General features: G+C 37.9%; 1 protein-coding gene across 5 annotated transcripts; it reads left to right on the plus strand.

Moving 5' to 3' along the window:
- Window positions 1–18: 18 nt before the first annotated feature.
- MSL3 (MSL complex subunit 3) lies at window positions 19–19,881 on the plus strand. 5 transcript variants are annotated; one of them, XM_059839755.1, is made up of 13 exons: window positions 19–283; window positions 2,112–2,194; window positions 2,778–2,873; window positions 3,396–3,496; window positions 4,389–4,480; window positions 5,176–5,298; window positions 5,734–5,894; window positions 7,802–7,960; window positions 8,224–8,486; window positions 8,860–8,969; window positions 9,158–9,257; window positions 9,689–9,773; window positions 18,976–19,881. In XM_059839755.1, the coding sequence occupies exons 1-13, from the start codon at window positions 185–187 to the stop codon at window positions 19,073–19,075; spliced, it is 1,572 nt and encodes a 523-aa protein (XP_059695738.1). In that variant the 5' UTR covers window positions 19–184; the 3' UTR covers window positions 19,076–19,881. The 5 variants fall into 5 exon arrangements, with proteins under 5 accessions (XP_059695738.1, XP_059695734.1, XP_059695736.1 ...); XM_059839751.1 differs by having other exon boundaries at window positions 123–283; window positions 8,227–8,486; XM_059839752.1 differs by lacking the exon at window positions 19–283 and adding an exon at window positions 552–871.
- The last annotated feature ends 739 nt before the right edge of the window (window positions 19,882–20,620 follow it).

A 20,620-nucleotide genomic window follows, 5' to 3' on the forward strand; every position in this document is an offset into this window, starting at 1 on the left:
CGCAGCGCCCAGGGCCGAACGCCGCTCCCCCACCCAGGGCAGAGGAAGCCGGGCGCTGCATCCCCGCTCCGTCCCGGCCGCCCGCCCCCGCCGGAGGAGCCGGGGGCGGGGCGGGGCCGGGCCGTCCGCGGCGCCTCCCCGCGGGAGCGGGCGGGGCTCCTCTCCTTTGCGCCATGATGAACAAATGACCTCGCGGGGAATGAAATTTAAGTTCCACCGGGGAGAGAGAGTTCTCTGCTTCGAGCCCGACCCCACCAAAGCCAAAGTGCTCTATGATGCCAAGGTGACCGGCCGCGCGCGCTCCTGCCTCCCCCTCCCGCGTCTCCCCGGGCGGGAGGGCGCGGGGCGGGGCCGGCGCGCGGCCCGCCCGCTCCCGTTACGGCTCCTGCTCTCCCGTTACCGCTCCCGCCGGGCGCCGGGCGCGCCCCCGGGTGGGAGGCGGTGCGGGAAGCGGCTGTGGGCCCGGCCGGGGAGGCGGTTCCGCCGGCAGCTGCACTTGTTGCGGGAAACGGGCGCCAGCCCGGGGAGGGGGGTGCAGGCGGGGAGGCCGCGGTGCGGGGGCCGCTACGGGATAGGGAGACGAAGCGAGGCAGGGCCGTCCCTGCCGGGCCTGTCCTCCCTCCTTTATTGCTCCCTGCGGGCGGCTCAGGCCGGTGCCTCGGTGGGGCTCAGCTCACTCCCCGCGCCACGGGAGCCCCGGGAGCACGGGGTGCGCGTAGCAGCTGTTTGCGAGCCTCTGGGCCTTGGCCGCGCTGGGGAGCAGAGGCGATGGGGCCTGCCTGCCGCGGCAGGTAGACAGCGGGGCCGCCGAGCCGCCCTGCAAGTGCCGGACGCGCTTCCCGCCTTCCGTTCTCGGCTGAACACCTGCAAAGTAATTCTGAAGTCTTAGTGCCACCCCTGCAGTTTTGTAGTGTAGCTGGACTTATTTCCTCTCACGCTTTCCCACGCTTACTGCCCGCCCCTCTGCGTTTCAGAAAGCTATAAGTGGTACCGCTGGGTGAAGGAGAGTATACGGAAATAGGATAGTAAGCAGTGCGCGGTGGGCCATAGGTCAGTAAGAGGTGACTGCCTCTATTAGCGCCTAACCGTAAGAAAAGTGAGAGTAATGAGAGAGCTTTATGTAAATAGTGTTGTTTTAAGGTTTCAGTGGTACCCAAGGTTATTTTTCAATCCCAAATCATCTGTGTCTGACTTAGAAACAGAGTTCTGGGTGGTTTTTTTTTTGTTACAGAGAGGGATAAAAAAGGAAGTGTTGTAACTGGACTCTTGATGAAATTAGTATTTTTTGCTGCAGGTTTGCGAGTTGTGCTTATCTGTGTTTCTCAAACATCTTTGATTAGGAATGTCACTGCCCTATAATATTTTGGGCTGTCCTTTTGTTTGTGCATTAACAACCTGGCAGCTGTAGTTGCTATCCCTTATAAACCTATAAGCTGAGTACAAAAATGCATAGTACCTTTTCTTCTTATTGTCGAGTACCCTAAACAGCATAACTGTCTGTGAATCCATGAATAGTTCTTAAATTCTGGACACCCAGATTGAAACATCACTTAGCCTAAGTATTGATAATGATCTATTGAAAGCCACTCAAGGGCAGGCACCACATCTTTTTCTTCTGAGGTGCAGGCCGTTTCAGACTGGCCATTGCATGTTTGTGAAAATGGGAGAAAACAAGAGTTTAGATATTACCAAAGCCTGTTAATGTTTTGTGGCTGAGAGTCTGTGGTGTTCAAGAGAGCAGTATTTCTGAGGTTTATGTATAGAGAGCTGTGTTTCCAGCTTAGGGGGCTTGAGCAGATAGCACAGAGGAGAAAGTGTAAGTAGCCCAAATCTCCATATCCATACTGTGCTACTGCACTGATGTCTCCCTTTGTCTTGAAGCATGAGACCTTTGAGGATTGGACAAAGAGTGCAATGTTAAGAGTAGTCAACAAGAAAGATGAGTTTTCTAATAATTTAGGATAATCCTTATCTTCGGTTCATGTCAGTATTAACTGGCAAAATATTAAGTCTTTAATTTTCTTTCTTTCATTGTGCATAAACTTTCTAAATACTCGAAGACTTACTTTCTCTCAAGCTTTTTAATATGTACCCTTCAATATTTGTTTCAGATTGTTGATATTGTTGTTGGAAAAGATGAGAAAGGCAGAAAGATTCCAGAATATCTAATCCATTTTAACGGTTGGAACAGAAGGTAAGAACCTAAATGTGTGGTTTCAGTTCTTCCATTTTGTCTATTTTATTCTGCAAAGACAGGTTTTGCATAGAATATCAAAGGACAAATGCTTGCAGGAGTATTTTTGTTTTTGTGAATGCCTTTAATATACTTGTTCATGTTGACATTGGTTTGTATCCATAAATTTCAGTGAATCAGTTTGATACACATGAGTTTAAACCTTATGGGGATATCTGTCCCTGGTATTTACTTATGACACTTAGGTTTCCATTAACAAAAGGCATATGCTTTGTTAAATCTAGCCCTGGATTGTTTGATTATCAGGGTCAGTACATGAGTGCAGGGTCTTGACTGTGATTGATAGTATGTGTCAGTGCTAGAAATGCTGTATTGGGTAAAGTCAAGTCTTGAGAGATTTTAGATGGCAATGTGAGAGCTGAAGCCATGTCAACAGAGAAGAGTGCAAACCTTGTGATGCAGATGTTGCTTCAGCATGACATTAAACAAGTCCTTTGTAGATTTAAAGTATATTAATTCATTGGTAATCATGAGTGACATATATTCATAGTCATTTTTTTACTTTCTTTTGACCTGTCTGTAGCTGGGATAGATGGGCAGCTGAAGATCATGTTCTTCGGGATACAGACGAAAACCGCAGATTACAGCGTAAATTGGCACGGAAGGCTGTGGCTCGCATGTAAGGAATCCTTTTGGCCTCAAAATAAATGAGATTCATTTTCAGATTCAGACAAATACATCCAGGTTTCTACAACTGAGCTTGGCACCTGAGCTCATGCTGTAGGTGGTAGATATATGCGTAATACAGTGAGTGCATTCTAGAGAGCTACTCTAAGCTGGAGACCTGTGGATTGTTATTAACACTCTAAAAGACTAACAACTCAATAGCTGTGTTATTCTTAACTATTGCTGTGAAATGCCTGTGTATTCTATCTGGATCTTCCCAAAGAAATGTACTTGCAAAACACTTCAAGAAAACGTGAAGCACTTTTGAGCCAAAGGCAATAATCTAATATTGGTTGGCCATGGCTAGAGGATCTGCTTCAGAGCATGAATGTGAGGTAATGTACAGACATTGGGATATCCCCTCTCAAATAAGCATTGTCCAAATAATTTCAGCTTTAATTAGTGAAAATAACTCTAGGATAAACAAATGAAATAATATTACCCCAATGTCAGTGAACCATTTTATGTTCTGTAGGAGAAGAAAGGGAAGAAAGAAGAGACGCTGCAGGTTGCCTGGTGTTGACTCTGTGTTAAAAAGCCTTCCTGCTGAGGAAAATGATGAGAGTAGTGAAAACTGTGAGTTTGTTTTCATCCTTTGGTAACTGGTGGGATGCCTTGACCTGGGGATAAGTGCATTCTGTCATTTGCCATGAGAGTATCATGGTCCTATCTGAAATATTCAAAGGCAGTCATAGGAAGAGTCAGGACTATGTTTCATGCTAAGCATCTCTTAAGTTGGAATATCTGTTTTCTTCTTGTAGTCCGGAGGCTTCTCCTTGCATCTCTTCTACTCAACTGTTCTAATCAATGATTTCAGAGCTCAGTGCTGTTTTCTTTAGTGTAGTATTAAAAGGTGTGAGAACTCCTCTGATTTCTTTGTTTGATGTTAGGAAACACAACATTTCCCTGCTAGCGTTTGTGTATTTTTGAGGGCAATAAGATAATTTTTTTCCCCAGACTACCTCACACAAAGGTCTGTTTCTTGTCAGCTGACTGGCTGATTTCACTTTCAAGCCAGATTTTTAATTTCCTGCATTTTCCTTTGTGACTAGAAAGCCACCAGGAACATGGGCTGGCACTTAACTGATGTTGTGGGAACTACTGGTACACAGATTCATGCCTTTTGATTGAATGATTAATATGTAATCCAATTTGCAGAACTAAAGTCCAATGAAAATGTGGGTGCTCAGGAATGTAGGGAGCTTTTAAAACTTAGTGTTTTTCAATTAGAGGGGAGGCAAGAATACTTCCTATTAACTCATATGTTTAAAATATTTGTAGTGGGCTGTAAATAATGCATGTATAATTTAGTTAGAATTGCTCATACTCATTAAATATAACAAGATAATTGTGGCTTTTTGGTGGGTTGGGTTTTTTGTTTTTTGGGGTTTTTTACATTGAGGCCTCAAACTGACTGGTCATAACCTCTCTAATGTAATAACAAATATGTGAAATCTCTTTTATGCAGCTATAAGCAGTTCTTCTTCTGATGACAGTGATGAAGGAACAGATGAAGAAATAAAGAGTGAAGAAAGTGACATAGATGAGAGGACAGAAATGGTATTTTTGTGTGTTCTTTAAGTTAATAGAATTTAAATATCTGCTCTTGATACTTTGGAAAGATTGAAGTAGATGAAATATAGGCCACAACTGGTAATTTAGCTGGAATTAAAAGCATAATTTTCTTATTACTGGTGATTGTGATTTTGAAAATTATACAATGTCATTTTCTTATAGAACTGTATGATATAATGCTAAAAATACACATTTGTTTCTTTTTCTCTCATTCTACGCAGAATGCTTATGTGGAGAAAATGTAGGAGACTAGATTTTCCACTTCTGTGGGTGCTTTAAAAATTTGCTTGTCTGAGCAGGTTGGACAAACCCTAATAGCAGCAGAATGTTTGTCTTGTATTTTATTGTGAGACAGGCATGTCAACCCTGGTCTTAAGTTAAAATGTAGAGAAGGCTGTTCTGTTTTCAAGAAAAAAAAACATTTATTTTTCTACAGTAAACAGTTGATCTGAAGATGTGTAGACGTTAACAACTACAGTGTGGGTGAACTGAAGCAGCAACACCTAACAAATTTCTATTTTTTTTTTTTAAGTTAAATACTTAAGAGAACTCTAAATTAAAAAAAAAAAAGTTTAAAAGAATGATTTAGTGCCTTCATTTAAAAAAATGAATTAGTGTCTTACTATTGAAATTCTTTTTTTACAACCAGTATATTGTTTTCTTTCACTGATCTGTTGTAGAAAGAAGAACAAGACACTCATACAAAAAGGGACATGGAAGAAAGAGCAATAAGCATAGAAATTCCTGAAGTCTTGAAAAAGAAGCTTGAGGAAGACTGCTACTATATTAATAGAAGAAAAAGGGTATAAAATAAAAGTTGGGGCTCTAATGTGCATGGGGGTGTGAGGAGGGTGTCAAAAGTAGTCCTTGTTTATACAACTCCTGGAGGTTTTTAACTTCACCTTTTTAGCTTCATGTTGACAGGACAAGGAAAAATACAAAGAGTGTAGGGAGTAGAGTTCTCTATAGCTATAACAGTGGCTTGTCATATTTAGCAGTATACTGTTGTGGTTCCTGATTGTGCTTTAGAATGTAGATTGCTTTTGAAAGCTGGAAATGCAGCAGACTTGTTAATCTGACCATGTTTCTTATTTCTCCTGATGTTGATAAAAAATACAGTTTAAGGGTTGAAATTATACAGTCCTGAATTTGCTTTATGCACTAGATATTTACTAAATTAGTTGGTACATTACAACTTACTGTTTTTACAAGAAATTAATTTTTTGTTTCTTTTTCAGCTAGTGAAGCTTCCTTGCCAGACAAATATAATAACCATCTTGGAGTCATATGTGAAACACTTTGCAATTAATGCAGCTTTTTCAGCCAATGAAAGGTCTCGGCACCATCAGATGACTCCACATGCTAATATGAATCTTCATTATGTGCCACCAGAGAAGAAGTAAGTAATCTTTAGTCCGCTGCTGTTGTCACAAGAAGAATGACCTTCCATTTGGTGTTCTGTTATATGGCTGTTCACTTCTGTGAGCTTATATCATTACGTATACCTATTTACAGGCCTCAAATTATTTGACAGATAGCTATAGCAGAGTAACACTGATAATTTGTTTACCAGTGAGAGAGTCCCTCTATTCTGAAAAGTCATTATGCAGAAGTATTAATATCCTGTTCTATCATGTAAGTTCTTAAAATATTGAGATCCCTTTGGAAGAATGTGTTGCAGTTGTCAATGGGGAGAATTTAATATCTGATATAAGAATAACCCTGCTTAGATAAACTTGAAAAGGCTCACGTATTAAAAAGGATAAAAATTTAATACAAACACTTAAAAAGAATTCTAAGTGCAAGTTGTTTGTTTGTTTTAAATGGATATATGATCTTAAATCCTAGAATCAGTATGTAGGGAAACTGTGGTAACTCAAATCCTGATTTGTTGAAATTTGTGTTTTAGTCTGTTTTCTCAGCTGAGCTGTATGTTCTTCTACCATGTTGCAAATGCATTGACCATACATGTTTGCAGTGTGACGGTTTTTGATTGTTTTGGGGATTTTTTTCTCTTATGTTAAAGATTTCCCATATTAGGTGAGACTGCTTCTATCTAAGTACAATGGGTTGAAATCTTGTTATTTTATCAATGACAAATCCTGATTTGTATTAGTGTTCTATTTCAAAGGTCTGTAATTATGCTATTCCTTGCAATATTTTAGCCTGAGTGTCTTGTTTTATGTTGGTGTCATTCATTCTTTGACAGATTGACACTCTTCCTTCTTTGTAGTATAATCTCCCAAACAAAAGGTTAGCTAAAATATCAGAAATATGAACAGAAGGTTTTACACACATTATGATTTTTGCAGGTTTATGTTCAAGTCACTTCCTCACTAAAAACAGTTCTTTAGTAAAAAAAAATGGGTATAGTTTCACTGATCATTAAGTAGGAGGGATTCAGCTGACATCTTCATTGTATTTGCTGTACTGCTCTATCACTGAAGGTTATTGACCTACTTGGATTTATAGAATTTCTGCACATGATGGTCCCCTGACCCAATTCACGTGTAGCAGTTTTAGTAGGTAGTATGAAATATTGGAAGTTTGGAATTTCAAACATGGATCATTTTGGCAGAATCCAATTCTGTTACATACACATATGTGCACTTGAAGCAATGAGGGGAAGACCTTCACAAAGATGAGAGGTGTTGCAGGTGTGCTACACTCTGTGTTTTTGGTTCTTGTAATAACTCATATACTCATCACCTAACCTAGTAAGTCTTTCACACAGACCTAAAACTGAAATTCCTGGCAGCCTCCAAATGTAGTGCTCTGATTACCAGAGCAGACCATTGGGAACTGCTCTCCCATGCAAGTATATCTGCTTTTGTTGGTTCACTGGATATCTCTTGGGCACAGACTTAACTGCAGCTTTGTGGCTATAGGTCAAATTCTGCTTATGCCTTTTAGACAGATATTCAATCTGTTTAGTACTTATTTTTTCTGGCAGATGCCTCTTTTTCAGTGTTGTGGACTTGGAAAACCAAAATAATGTTTACCTGAAAAACATCTAACTGACTTTATTTACTCCACAGTAGATTTTATTAGTTTAGTAATACAGCAGTTGTATGATTTTGCTTGAGATTGTGAAGGACACCTTTTAAAAGAACTTGTATTTCTGAAGTTAGCAATAGCAATCTCCATCTTTCTAAGTGTGTTTTTAATCACTTATCATTACTTAGTGATTGAATCAGCATATTGTAGCTGTGATGTTAATGGACTGTATTAAAGAGCAATTTTGTGCAACTATGCTGAAAAATAGTGCCATGCAACTTAGAAATTCATAATTTTTTTCCCCTCTAGTGTCGAGCTATGTAAAGAGATGGTGGATGGGCTGAGAATAACCTTTGACTTCACGCTTCCCTTAATTTTGCTCTATCCTTATGAACAAGCTCAATTTAAGAAGGTGACTTCATCAAAATTCTTTCTTCCTATCAAAGAAAACTCAACAAATACTAACAGGTAGGTTAGATATAAGAAATTTAATACTCCTTATCTCAGAAGGTAGGAGAATGTGGCATTTATGGTTTTTAACCTTAATTTGAAGATAAGTATACTTCTGGAAAATAGAATTTAATAGAAGAGCTCATCACTTTAATAGTTATTGGGAGGAGATTGTCTTATCTGAATAAAAGTGTTCAATAAGATCTGTGAAACTAGAAGAATTTCTTTTGTGGCTCGAACACTGACCTCTTCAATTCTGTAAACCTGCCATAATTTCCTAGAAGTCAGGAGGAACTTTCCCCAAGCCCTCCTCTGCTGAATCCACCCACGCCTCAGTCGACTGACAGCCAGCCCACCACAGGGGAGCCAGCCACGCCGAAGAGGCGAAAAGCTGAGCCCGAAATCCTGCAGTCGCTGAGGCGTTCGACGCGCCACAGCTCCAACTGTGACAGGTTATCGGAGAGCAGCGCGTCCCCGCAGCCGAAACGGCGGCACCTCGACACCCCCGCGTCTATGCCAAAGCTCTTCTTGCACCTGGAAAAAAGTAGGTTTTTCTTTTTACATTGCGGGCCTAAACAAAACATAAAGTTCTGTTCTTCTTTTAGTGCTGAATGGGCTGTAAACTCAGTGAAAGAAGTGGAAGTCATTAACTTTTTGTGTCAATTCTTTAGCTCTGAGGCCTTATGACCAAAGAGAGAAATACAAAGCCATATTCTCAGTACTTTGGTATATTTTTCCACAGAATGCATTGAGCTGCTTTTCTGAGAGTCTATTTTAGGATAACCTTTATTGAATTTCAGTGTTTTTAAGACTTCAAACATTTTAGCAGCCGGGCTTAGATGAATTTATTGGCTTATAGTTCCAAGTAGTAAAATTTTTCTTACTACTTTTGTTTTGTTTTTCTTTTTGTTTTGAAGAAACCCCTGTCCATAGCGGGTCATCTTCACCTATAACTTTGACTCCTAGCAAAGAAGGGAGCACGGTGTTTACTGGCTTTGAAGGTAGAAGAAACAACGAATTGAATGAGGTAACGTTTTGGTGTTACGCTCCTAGATTTAATGATTAAATGTTTTGTGGACCTCAGAGTAGGGCTATATAAGAAAAGATTTTGTTGGTATTACTTATTTCATCTTTGAATTTGAAGTTCTGTACATTCTAAATAGTTTATGATGTTATAAAGTTTTCATAACCAGTATTTTTGTATTTTATCTATAGGTTTTGTCCTGGAAATTGATGCCAGAGAATTATCCACCAAGTGATCAACCACCACCTCCCTCATATATCTATGGATCTCAGCATTTGCTGAGGATGTTTGGTAAACTAATGCAAAATTCTCTGCTCAATCAAAGTTGCTTTATATTTTTTTTCCAGTCCTTGTATCTGTGTGATTTTTCTGTTTGCTTTATTAAATTTATTTTTATTCTTGGAGGAATGCACATTTTAATCTATTTGGAACTTTTAGGCTATTCATAGATTTGGTTATCTTTTATTGGCTCTGTAAGCCTTCATTTAAAAAAGGCAAGGCAGTGTTACTTCCAATACACTATCAAACGCCATTAAACCTAGCAGCATTCACCTTCTCAGCGTGTTTCTATTTAGTAAGGCTTTGAAAGATCAAAAGTAGCTTGCAAGAAAAAGTGGGGTCTGTGGTCAGAAGTTTTTATATTCTTTTCTGTGTAGTGGATAAAAGTAATTTGAAGTTGCATTTACAAGAAGAGGTATAAGCATTATTTCTTTTATTCACAGTAAAACTACCAGAAATACTGGGGAAGATGTGCTTTCCTGACAAAAACCTAAAGGCTTTAGTAAAACACTTCGAGATGTTTCTGAGGTAATGTGACACAATGTACCACAGCAGTGTTTCTATTGTTATATAGATCTAAATGTCCTGGAATGACAAAGAGGGTTTAAAATAAGATACTCATTTTTTATAACTACAAGATTAGGATAAAATTTGTATACTAACAATAGCATTTTGAGTAAAGATAAATATAAGATTTTTTATTTTTTAATTCCAGTTGAAGGGAACCAGGATTTTCTACTTTGCATTTTGATAAACACATTGATATAGAACTGAAGTGTGAAAGTTTGTTGATACATATAGAATGACAAGTCTGACTTGATTAAGTAGCGTGTTTTATGAAGAAATGCAAAGTCTGCATTGGTATTTTTTATCCATATTAGCAGGGGGAGAAACTTGTGCTTTAAAATGTGTTTTTAATTATAGTAGTTTCTTAAAAGAAGTGTCTGTCTTAAATGAGCTTTGAACAGAAAGGTTTCTCTGTGATGCAGTGCAGTGGTTTGTAGAGATACACAACTCTGTCTGACCACACTAGCTCCACTACTGGAGTCAGTAAGGTCATACCTTCACTATGATCAGATTGGTTTATAAGGTACTGTAATTAGTGTTTCTGCATGACATTGAGGATGTGGTTAGATACCTAGTGTTGGCACTGTGTTGTGCACTGTCAGTACACTGGAAAACAAAATTGCCAAGGAAAACTTTCAGGAGAAGGTGTTGAAGATGGTAATGGAACAGGGATGGAAATTGTAATTTAAATTTGGTCAGTTACTTCAGTAGCCACTTAGGGAAAGCTAACATAGGATTACACCAGCATAAAAATACCCTTGTATTAGATATCAGGGAGATGAAAGCTTTAAAATGCTTTTACTTTAATTGCTTATTGAAAATAAAAGATGTTTCCAATGTCCAAGTTTCTACAATACACCATTTTTCTCTGGGAGCAGTTAGTTGTCAAGTTTTACTGATTCCATTTTACATCTCTTTTGTCAGATCCTTGTTGGCGTGCAAAATACCTTTCAGTTTAACAGGACAGAATCAGAGCTCATCGTTGAAGACTGTTTTTGCTTGAAGTGAATATTTTTTTGGGAGCTTAACTCACTGTGGATCAGATCAGTTTTTATCAGACTTTTGACTGTTCAGATTCTTGTGTGTTGATCAGAGCAGATCTCTGTTCTTTAATGTCTTTAATACCATGTTTTCATATCCATTCTATGGATGAGCTTTAATTTAGTAGAATAGATGAAAGGAGAAACATGTCTCCTACACCCCATAAAATAAACGTTGCTTATTGGGAAAGGGTTGCTTAAGGGAACTGAAATTTCTAGTGATAGTAGCTGTGTGTGTTTTACTTTTCCATCTGAGCATTTCATTGAAATGTGTAGTCATCTATAAATAGAAATAAAAACCATGTTTCCACATCAGCATTTTTATGGGAGATAGAACTGTGCTTTTGAAGCAAATCTGTCAGTAGTTCCCCTTTTCCATGCTTTGTGTCATGGTGGAGAGTCCTCCAAATACACAACCTGCATTCCTTTCAGAAAGCACTGGAGCAGAGGTGCACTTCAGTCCTTGAGGCCAGGCTGCCACAAAACCAAAATAAGCTCTACAAGGCGAGTGTAATGTGGATATCATGTATCTGTTACAGCAAAATATTTGAAGGCTGTTTTTTTTCCAAGCACTTTCTTTTTTGACTGTGTCAAGAAAGCTTCAAAGTTACAGTGACTGCTGTAGGAAGCTTTTGATCTTAGGTAGTTTTGTAATAAATACTTTTCTTCGTTTACTTTCCTTGTCAGCTATGCTACTGGGCAACAGAAACTAGTACAAATTATTAGATACTTTTTTTTCAACATGTATTCACATGGGGCTTTGAAAAGTTTTTCATTTGGTTATTTATTTCTTCATGCTGCTTGTCATTGAAAGTGGTCAGTTATTTTCTAAACAATTGTTCATGCTTGATTTTTATCGCAGAAATAGTTCTGCATTATCTGTTTCTATTCACAAGAAAACTTGAGTTTGAGGTGACACCTTTTACTGAGGCCTGGAAAATAGAATAGATGTTCCCAACTATGTTAGAGTGAATATAAAACCAAACCTTTACTTGAAAGCTTTCAGGTAGACAATATGGCAAAAATCGCACATGGTATAGTAATTCCACAATTTTTTATAAAGTCAGTCAAGTAGTATACTTACCATATACTGTTCAATTAAAAAGTTAATTGGTTAGATAATAATCCTTGGGGTCCTGCCCCACTGATGGCAGAGGTTTCTTTTGCCCCACTTTTTTTATGTCTGGTCCAGATTCTGTTTGGAAAGCAGAATGTTTGTGTAGTTGGTTTTCTTCTTGGAGTGAGACTAAACACTATTTATAAGGTTAGCTTATAGTTTCTAAATGTAAGTAAGAAAGGTAGGAAAATTGCTAGAAACTACAGCCATGCTTTAGCACTCTACAAAGCTACGAATATGTGAAAGATGCAAAAAGCTAAAAATCTTTAGGCATCAGTACTAATTCTTCAATTTTCACATTCTGTCTTTTCCTTTTTGGGAATTAAAGGAATAATGGATGATTATTATAAATATTTTATATCAGTTCTGTTCTGGCTTAACTTTTGAGCAGTAAGATCTTCCCTCTAACATCTGTATGCATTAGGTAATAGCAGCCAGTTTACTTAGGATTGCTTTATTTTTTTGGGTTTTTTTAAGTGAACTGCTCTTGAGTGAGAAGCTGAAGTATTCTTCTTTATTTCTCTAATAGCAGAAAAATGATTGATAGAAAAAGGGTCTTCTTGCATTAATTAAACTACTTTTGAATCTTCTTTGGTGTCTAGTAGATTAGTCCAAGCATTAGTAGTTTATGTATTCTTAATTAAAATTTTCATGCAGTACACAACTGATTTAGTTCTTACATAGACTCTGATATAATTTTGAATTATGATTTTGTGACTAAAATTTGTAGTTTACCATTTATACTATCAATCCCCTGTGGGCTGAGAAACTGACACCTATGTAATGTTACACTTTTTCTGGGAGCTTGTTGTCTTGAGTTTGCTTAGTTCATGATAGAGGCATTAAATTAGCTTTGAGATGCTACCTGGATAATATTTTCCAGTCATGCCCTCAGACTGCTGCTAGACAAGATTTCTCCCAATTTCCCAGACGACATATATTTTTAAGGAATGTATGAAATCTTTTTGACTTTCTTGTTAAGTAGAAACTCTACTTGGTCCAGCTTTCTACAAGTGTGCAAAATGAAAATTTCTTCATGGAGAATAGGAAAGTTATTTCTCAATAATAGAATTTGCAGAAGAAAATAAGATTGTCATATTAAGTACAAAACTTGGAATCTTAAATTATTTACTTCTGAAATAATTCACAGTACTTGCAGTCTAAAATTGACTCACCAGTTGGTTTCACTGAATTTCACTTGGTGCACATTTAGTCTTTGGGACCAAGCAGTGGGTGCTAATGCTTTAGCTGCTGCTAACTCGTAATTGGACTAGTGAAAGATCCCTGATTAAATCTTCTTGCCTGTTAATAGCTTTAGAATAAGAGGAAGTATTAGCTTTAAACTAACTCCATTATTTCAGCTGCTTTTGAAATAAAATGCTGCACATGCTCTATTTTACAATTTCCTGGCATTGTCAGGGGCCTAACATGCCTCCAAAGATTGCCTCAGTGGTCAGAAATGACTGGCAGAAAGGTGCCCATTTCTGTTTTGCTGTTTCCATTAATTTGCACTCAGCCTTGGCTTGGAAAACTGTTTTGGAATCAGAGGCCCCCTCTCAAGTCTGTTAACCAATAGGGGCTACTTAAGAGTTAGGAGGAGGATACAGTATATCTGTTTTTGCAAGAGCAAGACCCATCTTCACTGAGGTAATTTCAGAGAATGTCATTTGCATTTTGGGAAAAGAGGCAAAATGAAGTGATATAGAAAGGCATAGACAGATATTTTGACTTTGATGAAATACAAAAGAATAAATAAGTGATGAAATACTTCTAAAATATTGCTTCTTAAATTTCTAGTAAGTTTTTTTTTTAGATGAGGCCAATGTATTAGTTCAGATTATGGAGAGCCAATAGTCAAATATTTTAGTTTTGTTAAAAACCCACAGGTATTTTAAGCTCAGTGTTTCCTTTAAGCTTAGATATCTTTTTTTTCTGCCTCTGATGCTCTAAAATCTGCTTTTATCTGTTGTGCCACTCTGCTCCATGGGTAGAAAAATATTTTGATCCTGATGAGTTTTTCTGAGAAGGAAGCCAAATCAGAGGACTGTAATAATAAAATGTGTATATACAAAGATGACAAGTTGTTTCAAGTAACCTTAAGAAACAGATCTCTGGTGCTGACAGCATATTTTGTGTGTAATAATTTTATTATATATAACTGCAGTGGTGAATTATCACCACTAGTCTGTGCTAAGGTACAATTATGAGAGGTTGTGTTTGAGAATGAAAAAAATTAAACATTGCCAATGGTGAATGGATTAGAAGACATCTTTAGGCAAATTTGCTTTGTGATAGAGTTCCTGTTCATTGTGAGTCATGGTGGCTTCAGTTGCAAAAGGGCAAGTAATTAAAAATCACATTCTGAAAGATGGAAAAGCATGTAATTGTGCCAGTATTTCTTACATTGTATTCATAACTGATTAATATTGTTGGGTTTTTTCCTCTCATTTTTTTTGGATTAAGCTGTTATTTGGTTATGACACACTAGAAAACTTAATGGAATTGGAACCTAAATGTGAGAAAATCAAGTTTCTGAGTATAAATGGAGACGTGGGTTTAGAGTGCACAAACATATAGAACAACATTTTTTTCCAAGCTCTGAAACACTTTGAGGTGAAGGAATTCTCTTTGCACAGTTGGGTAGAAAGGGGCCCTCTCAAACTTTTGGCACATTTAGGTAGAATGCTTCTTAGTGAGTACCTGGTATTGTGCAGGTGCTTACTTTCAGTGGGCTTTGTTGGCTGCTTGGTCTGCAGAATGTGCTCATTGGTGCTTATTGTCCTCAACTAAGGTTTTGTTGCATTGCCAAAAACTGTTTCTAAAACTCTCCATGTGGATTGCTTCTTTTCCTTCTGCTTTCCAAATCATCAGGTGCCTGGGAATTTGAATGAGCATATTGCTAGTCAATTGTTGAGGTTTGGTCGTGTATCTACATTCAGAGGTTGCCCCAAGTACTTTAAATGTGTTATTCTAGCTTTTTTAGAAGGTAGCTTTGGGGACCTGTGCTGGCGTGGTCATGGGGTCTTCATCCTCAAGACAAACTAAGGACTCCTGTATTGAGCTCTTGTAGGACTGTTTTCCAAAAGGTCTTTGGGAAAATTAAATTCTCACTCAATTGGTCTGATTCTTGGAAATGTTATGATGGTAGCTAGGCATCTTCAGGGTTCTCAACACTTCCTCTTAAAAGGTCAAGGAATATTATCTCAGTTTCTATATATCAGTGAGTGACAAGAGTCCAGGCAACAAAACAGGCCAGTTTACTCCTTTACTATGGTTCTTGAGCCATTGGGTATTAGAATAAATATCTGAAACCTCAATTCACTTCTTTTGTTGACTGCAATGGGGTTATGATGGACTTTGTCATCTTTTGTCCTGAACAGCTTTCCAGATGGAGGCAGGCCTATAAATTGGGGAGGGGGTGAGGGTTGAATGGTGGCATATGTTTCTTTGTGAATCTAAAGCCTTTTAGTTTTCAAATCCTGTATTTGAGTAGTAGTGTCAGAGATGAGGTAACTTCTTAATCTGCAAATGACATTTCTTTTGATGAGGTGACTCACAGAGTTAGGACTCATAACGGTCTTCTCGCAGATGTAGATAGATCATTACAGTAGCCTTTCAAACTGGTCACTGATGTCATCAAAGCATTGCTTACCTTTTAAAATTCTGCAGCAGAACAGTGTAAGGTCACCTTCTTAGGAACTTTTCCTTTGGACTCTGTCTTCTTATACCTTAATGGCTGAGGATGGCTTTCTAAAAAACTAAGGTTTCCCTTTTTTTTTTTTTTTTTTTGGTCATTTTCACACTTTCTGGGCTGTCCCTAAGTTTATTCATGTGTTGGTGGGTGACATGTAAGAATTCTTTTTCTTCATTCAGAGACTTCCAGTAATAAATTTTGTTGGTGGTGTCAAGACAAGGTCCACCAGAGTATGCTCTTAAAACTCATACTAATTCAGTGACTCTTGTTGAGATATGTTCATGACGTGTCAAATGGCCTTCTAATGTGGACAGTGATAATTTAATTCTTCTTTTTAGTAGATCTACCTGTATAAGTCAGTCAGATGGTAGTGTATTTGTGAGGCTATTGCTTGCTTAAAAACACCCACACTTGAAGATCAGAACATAGCTTGAAGAATTCCTAATTTGCCCACATCTTTTTCCCTTGTCTCCATCCCCTCTATACTCTACTGAAGTGTTTCCCTTCTAGAAACCTATGGTAGGGAGGAAAATAACTGCATTGGGCCATGTTACCTCTGTTCTCAAAGCGTGAGTTTGTTTTTAAAAACATTCATGATGAAAAATGCAGGTAGTCTCCAATCAATGTGGACTGTGCATCCCAGAACTTGGTTGCTCATCAGCAGTCTTGCTTTATAGATGTATGTATATAAACTCTGTAAAAAGTATAAAAGTGATAAAGGCAATAGTGCAACAGGTGGCTGAATAGATCAGATTTGTAAGTTAATAATGAAACAATTTCTGAATAGCTCAATAGCAATATACTTTCTGATCTATTGCTGAACATTGGCTCTGTCTGCTAATTACAGCTCCCTCTGTCTTTAAATCTTGGCTCATGACTTTCAGGTAACAGTGTAATTGATCTTGGTGCTGTTTTAGCTTGTCCAAGAGCAAAGCAATAGTGAAATATAGACAAAAGTCTTAGGAGACTCCTAATATTTCTGTGCCAGTGTTCTGCACTCTGATGTCTTTTGAATAGCAGCCTCAGAAGGGCCCCTGCGCTATGTATGCAGGTATAGAAGGGATTGTGACAGAGGCTGACTGCATTCCTTCAGTAGTTTCTTCTGCTTCTCTGCAGAAAATAATTTGTGTTTGCTAGCTCTGGGGTATTTTGTTTTTCACAACTGTTACATGAGGAACAGGAAGATCTGTGTTTGACTGTGTGCCTTTTTTTGAGTTGTAGCTGTGGCACACCATCTCAGGTAAAATTTTTCATCTGTACCAGCTGACACTTCAGCATCCACCAAACTGGAATATATGACTGATGATTTAAGCAAAAGTCAGGAAATTTGTAAGAGAAAGTGAACCTGTTTCCCATTACTTGCTGTTCAAATTCTTGGAACTGTCAGCTACCCAAATGCCCTCTGAAGGTTCTTTTAAAACATGTTTCCTTGTGTGATCTAGCTCTTAGTACTATGTTTTACTGAATGTTATCCTAAGATAGTAAGATTTTTATCAGCCCCTGTAATTTTTTTAATGTCTTGGAGTCATTAATGTGTGTTAATTAACAATTATTAATCAAATGCCACTTGTTGCTCATCTTAACTGTATACAATCTAAGTGCATTCAAAGTTAGGTTCAAGTCTGTTAATCCACACTTGCTTCATACTAACCCCTCATCCTAGAGTGTGATTTGTAGCTAACTGAAGACGGAGGTCATAGCAGTTGATGACTTGGGTATTTTATTAGCTTCTAAATTGCTATAATTTGAGTATTCTTTCTTAGTGGTTTGGAACATTTTACATCAGAAACCATTTAGGTCCTTCTATATACTGTTAACTATAGAGCTGCTATGAAATAAGGAATTACGGAAGGAGTTGACAATGTGCGTTCTAAATTAACGGTGACACCATAAAGGATTGATTTCTTTTAAAAGATTTTCTATTTCTCACTGCTTTTTCTAGAATTAGTTGGATGTAACTAGTTATTCCTCCAGTTTAGCCCTTGTTTAGCACTTGCAAGGATTGGGGAAAAATCAACCCTTTTTCATTTATCTGCAATTTTTTGCTGTCACCATTTTCTATGAGCTCTGAGCAATTAGTATATTTCTTATTAAATTTAAGTGCTTTATTTAGAGGATCTTGCCAGTGTTCTTTGATGCTTTGGCTCCCTTTAGGTCAAAGAACATGCCTAGTTCAGGAAGTACAGCAATGAGTGAGGTTGGAGAAGGCCATTAGCATGAACATTTTTTTAATTTGGACTTTCTATGTCCAAAGTATTGGCTATGCAAAACTGATATTTTCAGCTTCCAATAGTGAAGTCATCACCCCAGCCACTGTTTCTTGAGAGAACACAGATTCTGTAAATGACATTGCTTTCTGTTGTTTCTTTTGCTTCCTACTTTTAAAACATGTAGTGAGCGCTTTGCCATGTTTATTGATGCTGATCTTTAATATCCAGGTATCTTTGAAGGTCTTTATTTTTTTCTGAAGTACAGCTTGAATGTAATCTTGAGTAATTACCATTTTACCTTTTTGACCTCATTTATATACCCAGTGTCTTTGAAATCAAAGGAAGGAGCAGAGAGCTTTCTAGTCATTTTAGCTGTTTGTTATTGATGTTCGTAGCAGCACTGTTTATTTTCATTTTCAGTCCTAAACCAAAGAAACAGTTGCATGTTAGCAGAGCAGGAAAACATTATAAAATATTGGGTGCTTGGTGGTTTGAATAGTATTTGCAGACCATCTTGCAGAAATATGAAATTAAGGAATTTGCAAATGATGTGTTTTGTCATTGAAACCCATATTTAAATCAGAAAGATGGAGACCCTAAAGGCACATGAAACATATGAAAAATCATAGCTTTACTTGCCTTAAAAGATATAGTTTGGCTCCTTAATGGCTCCTGGCTATTTGTAGAAGTTACTGACAAAGTGATGACTGAAAATACTGGTTTGGGCATAAATGAAAGTAGTGTGCGGAGCAGGCAACTTACAGAAGTTGCAGAAAGATCTCTTCTTTTTCCTTTTGTCCTAGTTCTTTGAATTCTTTTTCTGAGTATAGCTTTAAATTTCAGATTTTTTTGTTTTGTTTTGTTATTGAGCTTGAGGAATTTTTTTAATGCTTGTTGGATTTCAGAATGCTAGAGGAAGGCTGTTTCTATGTGAAACTTGTAAAAAATAGGGCAAATCCTTTGTATGCCAAATTTCAAAGAGTAATAATTCTTAATTCCCAGGCTGTGTTTTTGCTGAGCTTAAAAACCAATTTGAAAAAAGCTTTTCCCTTAAATGTTTCATATTCTGTTCTTTTTTTTTTTTGGTGTGCTTTCTTTTCAGGTTTTTAGCAGAATACCATGATGATTTCTTCCCAGAATCTGCTTATGTAGCTGCATGTGAAGCCTACTACAGTACTAAAAATCCTCGGGCCATCTACTGAAACTATTAATAAGGATTAAATCCTACTATACATATCCCATGACAATGCTATTCTGCTACATGGCTACAAGATGAGAAAGAAATTAAAACAACTTCTGGAGTTTAAGACATTGGAAAATATCTTTATGATGGTTGGATTACTTAGGAATTGAGAACTACTTTTCACAGATGTGTATGAACAGTGGTGTGAGTCACTTAGAGGGCTGGATATAAATCTGACTCCAGATGAATGAAGAAGCCTTGTTCTGACGTTACTGCACAGGACTACACAGAGTAATAAAAAGCAAAGGAGGCAAAAGCAGATGCATTGGCAACAGGACATTCTCATGAAGATAAATCACCATGCTGTGTTTCATTGTAGCTCAGCCTCTCCTGTCTGAGAAATAAGACTTGACTAAACAGTTACACGAAGAGAATTGTAACTAGTATCTTATGGATTGTTTTCCTCAAAAATTACATTTCATCTGTGGAACTGTCATGATAGAAAGGATTGCTAAATGTAAAGGTGGCTTTGATGTTTGGCTAGTGTGACATCTGCCTCAAAAATGACTTTGTTGCTTGAATGAAAGATGTGTGTTGACTTTGCGTTTTGCAGAGGTGTATATAGACCTTTCACGGTAAAGCTGACAGGGTTCTGAGCAGACCAGACACAGCCAGGGATTCGGCATTTACCTGGCAATAAATGATTTCCAGAGCCATTATGAAAGAACTGATTTTCTACAAGTAAATGGGAAAGTCAGTGAAGTCATTGCAGTTTAATTGGCAAACACTTATTTTCTTAATAAAGTTCACAGTGGCTGCTGTGTGGATGTGTGATTTTGACTGTCTAAAACATCTTGTTCGTCCTCAATTAGTATTTTTGAGGGTGCTAAGTGTGCATATAATGAGAGGTGGGAGCACTGACAACATATGGAGAGGAGCCCTTTCTGTATCATTGGATGTTCTTCTGCAGACTTGAAGGATGTCTCTTTAGACTTTTTTAGACACTTTGGCTCTGGAAATAGCAGTTCAGTGAGAACTGAGTTCCTACAAATGTGACAACACATTCAGTAGAAATTAATTGAAACATAATTCTTGATGTGGAAACCACATGCAGGACTTAGAACACTGGCCTTCAAAATCCTCGGCTGTATCAAGATAGACACAGATTTTAAAAGCACTGAGAGAAAACAGGACTATGGTTTACAGACTGCATTAATCACTCTGTAATCCTTCTTGGTTCAGAAAACTTCCACCTATAATGCAGAGCTCAAGTTCCTCACATTTGCAGAAACTAGTAATTTGAAGGCATCATCTTTCACACATAAATGGCAAGCTCAGGCTAAGAGGCCAAAAGAAATGTAAAATCTGCTGTTGATATTCATTGTCACTTTTCAGAGTTCTGTGGTGCGCTCAAGTTTATGAACTCCACAAAGATTAGGATTACTCGGGTTTTAGTAACTTAGGTTCTTCTTTTTAGAAAAACTTCTACGAAGAGTCTGCTGAACTCAGTTGCTGTTAAACCAGTGGCATGGATGCATGCAGATTTGATGATTGTTAATTCTAA

Source organism: Haemorhous mexicanus, chromosome 2 (assembly GCF_027477595.1).
Source record: "Haemorhous mexicanus isolate bHaeMex1 chromosome 2, bHaeMex1.pri, whole genome shotgun sequence".
In the NCBI taxonomy this organism is placed as follows: domain Eukaryota; kingdom Metazoa; phylum Chordata; class Aves; order Passeriformes; family Fringillidae; genus Haemorhous; species Haemorhous mexicanus.

Bases quoted from the DNA above. Each gene is read 5' to 3' on its own strand.
- MSL3 (XM_059839755.1), top strand. From the start codon at position 185: ATGACCTCGCGGGGAATGAAATTTAAGTTCCACCGGGGAGAGAGAGTT. The intron at 2,195-2,777 runs GTAAGAACCTAA...ACCTGTCTGTAG, and splicing joins TTTAACGGTTGGAACAGAAG to CTGGGATAGATGGGCAGCTG. The intron at 3,497-4,388 runs GTGAGTTTGTTT...TCTTTTATGCAG, and splicing joins TGATGAGAGTAGTGAAAACT to CTATAAGCAGTTCTTCTTCT.